This window comes from Urtica dioica, chromosome 4 (genome assembly GCF_054948205.1).
Source record: "Urtica dioica subsp. dioica isolate 48M chromosome 4, U.dioica_male_clone48M_v1_H2, whole genome shotgun sequence".
NCBI classification, from domain to species: Eukaryota; Viridiplantae; Streptophyta; class Magnoliopsida; order Rosales; family Urticaceae; genus Urtica; species Urtica dioica.
The window spans coordinates 6656090-6661156 of record NC_142759.1 but is presented as its reverse complement, the minus strand read 5'-3'; the positions used below and the strand labels follow the sequence as shown (position 1 = coordinate 6661156).

General features: G+C 36.7%; 1 protein-coding gene across 1 annotated transcript; it reads left to right on the top strand.

The window, feature by feature from the left end:
* The first annotated feature begins 1892 nt into the window (after window positions 1-1892).
* On the top strand, window positions 1893-4645 carry LOC149399806 (putative F-box protein At1g65770). Its single transcript, XM_089612768.1, has 2 exons — window positions 1893-2826; window positions 3926-4645. The coding sequence occupies exons 1-2, from the start codon at window positions 1996-1998 to the stop codon at window positions 4205-4207; spliced, it is 1113 nt and encodes a 370-aa protein (XP_089468894.1). The 5' UTR covers window positions 1893-1995; the 3' UTR covers window positions 4208-4645.
* The last annotated feature ends 422 nt before the right edge of the window (window positions 4646-5067 follow it).

The following is a 5067-nucleotide window of genomic DNA, read 5'->3' as shown; positions in this document are numbered from 1 at the left end:
TTATATTTATTAATTAATCAGCGATATTACTATGGAGTACATCTTGTATCAGTGTATGTTCAAGATAGTTCCTTAATTGTATGAATAGAAGCTGTTTTTTTAGACTGCTCCATTTCGTTTGTATTCTCTTAAAAAAAAAATTGTTCATGAATGTAGCTAACATGCATGAGGCTTATTTTGTTTATTATTATTGGAAAAAATACCTTTTGAAAAAGGCAAAAATGGCTTTTGGATAAAAGATGGTTTTTGGCGTTCACTCAAGGACAAAATAGTATGTTGTATTTGAGATATATATGAGTGGGAATGTTATCCTAATATTTAGTATCTGAAGTATTAATAAAGGAAATCAAGGTTTTCAATTATGGAACTAAATTTACTAATTATGCATTTCTATTATTCTGGATTTAAACTAATTAATTATGGTTATGTAATTATATTTATGATTTTAGGTCCGACCCATTAAGTTGTAATCCTTTATTTATTTAAAAGACCATAAGTCAATGAGAAAATGTAACCAAAAACCAATAATTAGTTATGGTTATTTTTTTCTCATATTTTTGCCTCGAAAATTTACAAATTAGCAGTCTTCCCTAAAGAAAAAAAAATTACTTTATCCCCTCTAAGTTTAGACTCTAGCTCCGTCCTTAATGAGTATATGTGTTTTTTTGATTCCCCACCACTCTGTCGAGCCTCCTTCGAGGTCCACTTGCGGAAGATTTTTTCTTCTCGGCTAGTGGTTCAGGAACAGAAGGTTGTGATGGTATTTCGGGGTCGTCGAGACTCAATTGTTCAAGGTAGTCTCGAAATTCTTCTTCGCGTGCTCGAGTTTCAGAAAAGCTAAGCTTTGGATTTCATTTTGAATTTTTGAAATCGAGACGTTTTGGGTGGAATTCAATGATAAATCGATATTATTAGTTCGCGGGTTTTGGATTTCTCGTGATTCTCTTCTCAATTTTGTGTTTTAATTTGATTTGTTGAAACTGTGAATTTAGGGTGGGCTTTTCGCTGTATTCAACCATTCGTCCTAGTCAAACGTCGAACACGAGGAGTTCACCAAGCACCTTCAACCATCATCGATCCCGCGTTGACGACACTCATGACGTAAACCGGCAGAAGCTCCGATGATTTCGCGCGGTGGAGTTAGATTTGTGGTCATTGAGTCGTCACGCTCTCTCCATGCCTTCTCCTAAACCGGAGCTGTAATCGTTGTCAATCGCCATCGTCGCCGCGAGAAATTCGAGAGCCTTTTTCACGCTTTGAACTTGTCCTTCTCCGATCGGTCCTTTTACGAGCGCTGTCACCGCAATTCGGCAAGCTCCTAGTCGTCCCGGACTGTTTCGACAACGTGAGTCACGGCGTAGCAAATGTCCACAGCTTTCACACTCTGATCGAGAAGCTCTAGAAGGAGGCGATCCAATGACGAAGGAGACACCATCGACGGACTGCGGCTGCCGATTAGCACTAGAATTCTAATTCGCAACATAAGGTGTCGAGAATATTCCACATGAGGGCGATCGAGAGCAGAGAATTCATGATTGTTGTGTCTCTATGTGAATTTGGGGATAAGGGTATTTGTGATAACTCTAATTAATGTTGACTATTTACCTAAATAAGTTGATAATTTGACTATTATTTTAATCTCTTATAAATGTTAATAAATCTCTATTATATTCTTAATTAATAATAATTAACTATAACTTCAATTGCCCCTAAAAAAAGTGATTAACCGTCTTAAATTATAACTATTTTCATCGATTATTTATGATCCGATATATATATGTATGTGTGTGTGTGGTACGATGTATTTAGGACCCAGTTCAGTTATAGCTACCGATTATCTTGCCACGATTAGATATTTTGTAACTTCGCAACAGCATATATATTATATTGCATTTCAGCTAAAATACTTTCCTCTCACGTCATACGTGTTTATTATCACTTCAAAGAGAAATTAATAAATAAAGAAGAAAAAAAAAACTCTTGTAACCCTAAATAATGGGGTCATTAACCACAAGCACAGCCAGGAATTGGTGTTCTTTACCCGACGAAATCTGGTTAAAGATCGCCGAGCTCCTCGCCGGAGATCGGTTCGACGTCACTAGATTCCGGTCGATTTGCCGCTCCTTCCGGTACATGATCCCCAGATTCACCCCCCACGATTCCTCTTCTCTCTCACGCTTCTCTTTCGAGTTCCGCCGCTCCGGCTCCTCCGTCGATTCCTTCGTCTTCCTCACCGCCGTCTACAAGATCCGCCGTCGCAAAGGAACCGCATGGATCATCAAAGTAGAATTCAACTCCAATCGAATCCGCCTCCTCGATTCCCTCTCCTGCCAACTAATCTCCGAAATCCCCAAACTCGCCACATTCCGGCTCTCGGAGTTTCAGATCTCCGAGCTCGCCAGAGCCTACTCGCTCCGCGACGGCCGAGGCTCCCTCTCGATCGCCGGCGTCGAGAAGGTCGTCCTCTCGCCGATCGCCGCCGTCGTCTTCGTGATCTACGACCGAGGCTTGCTAGGGTTCGCTGCAGACGGCGACAAGGGTATCACTCGGATCAATCGCAGAGTCAAGGATTACAACGATATCACTTTGTTCCGAGGCCAGCCGTATGTTGTGGACCGCTGGGGAACGATTTCTTGGATCGATGCGTCGATGAGGTTGGTTCAGTACTCGCCGCCGTTGGCCAACGACGGAGCTCGTAAACACCTCGTCGTGAGCTCCGGCGAGCTTTATGTTGTGGAGCGGTACTTGAAGGAGAGAATCGGCGATCAGTTACCGGCGAGACGCCGGAGATTCGACCATCTCCGCCGTAAGTCCATCAACTTCAAGGTTAGTCATAAATTGGATTGGTCAGTTCATTTTACAGACGAGCTTTTTTTTTTCTTCTTCTAATTTTATTAATCAATCACATTATAACACAAATTTTAACGAATAATTGTATTGATTAATTTCGTATGAAATGAACCCTACCTAACTGAATAGTTTCAGATAATAGGTATATTTTAAAAAAATAAAAAAAATAGTTACTTTTTAGAGAAAGTTTCGGATAAATGTTATTGTAGTTGCGATGTATATTGCGATCTATATGCAAGTCCAAGTCCAGCCATTTTATATTGGTGTACTCTAGTCTGATTTGCAATCACTGCTTGCAATGAAAATTTTAACATTTTGTTTTTCTTGATTTTTGGTAGAACTCCCGGAACTTGGTTGTTTTCAATGAAGAAATTTAAAAGAAACAATGAAAAATTATATGAAATAGCCAAGTGTCTATATTCAATTAGAAAATTATAACTAGCAATTCAAATATTTAAAAAAATATTCAAACTCATATCTACTTCTTTATAATTGAATTTGGGCTATTTTCTTATTTTTTAAAAAACATCGACTAGAATTTTAATATAAAAGTTTAAATGAGTTATATGCCTAAGTCTTCTAATAGCTATTTTATTTCTTTGTTAATCACTACTTACCATGTGCTTAAATATTATATTATTTAAATATTCGTAAAAGAGATGATTGCTGTTCTCATTCAAAGCTATCCACTGATAAATGTTGAGATAATTTATTTTTAAGTTTTGAAATTATAATTATATGTTATATGTACCCTACTACGTATTCATAACGAAAATAGCTATACGTCAATAGAGTAATTGGGTTAACAAAGTAACAAATATGTTTATACTCTCGAGAAAATGGACACCGTTCTCCCATTTGTTTCTAAATTAATACACTTTATCAGTGTAATATTTTATGAAATGAATATTTTTTAGGAGAAAAAAAACGTAAAAATGACATATAAGTCCTCCATATCTTTAAAGTAGGCACATTATGTTTCTTTCTATATTGTATTTTTCTATAATTACATAGATTTATGTCGTTTTCTATCACTCATTTGTCGTTTAACGAACAAAACCTATTGTGTTTGAAGGTGTCCAAGCTAGACGAAGAGTGGGGGAGGTGGGTGGAGGTGAAAAGTCTGGGAGAGACATCATTTATTTTGACTTACGACTGTTGTTTCTCAATCACTGCACGCGAATTCGACGGGTTTGAACCAAACCGCATTTACCATACCGATCAATTTGACGTCCGTAACGCTTTGAGGCGGTTGGGGCGTCAAGGTGGGTGCGTCTTCAACATGGAATCTGGCACCATCGAAGACCTTGATATCACTCCAGGCTACTCTAACATTACGAGCTCATATGACGAATGACTTACCAAACAGTTTGAGCTCAGAGGCATAAATCGATCCAAGGTATGACTATTGCATGTGACCATGGGCGGACTTATTAAGCCCTTAATAATCAAATATGGACATTGAGTTATGATAATTATTAGAATATGTTAAAAATACTACAAAAAAATCAATTTGACTTGTTTCTTTTTCAATATGGAAATCAGAAGTATTTTATGCATATGTTTTGTCTTTGTTATCGGTCACCTTCGATTCGTATTCCTGGTTTTAACTGCTAATCGAATTGTCACGATGCATGCAAACAATTAATATTAAAAAAAAAAAAAAAAAACTTGAAAATATGGATGGTGGAATATTTTGTCTTGACTGAATGTGCTCCGCGTAAATCAGAATAAGCACCCACTCAAATTATAGATTTACATTATAGAATGTCTGAATCTTATTATATAACCTAATTAGCCCACTTAAAAAAAAAAAAAAAAAAATTAGCACAACTATCATATTTGTGTAAGAGAATAGCAAATTTCAAACTACAACATTTTAGTCTTCTCAAAATGGAATTAAATTTGTGTACGCAAAAGTCACTTTTGTTGTAATCGACAATGGAGTACAATTTGACACGGCAACATTTGTGTAGGACATCTCCATGTCAACCTGGCTATTGGAAGGTAATGGAAATTCCATTTCCAATAAGCTACCTTCCATTGCTTATTGGAAATGATATTTCCATTAGGCAAATTGGTGTCTTCCATTGGTTATTGAAAATGGAATTTCCGTTAAGTTTAATGGAAATATGGATTTCCGTTAACTTCCATTAAGTAATTAAAAAAAATAAAAAATCAAATTTAAATGGTAAATTAAATGGACTAAACTGTTAA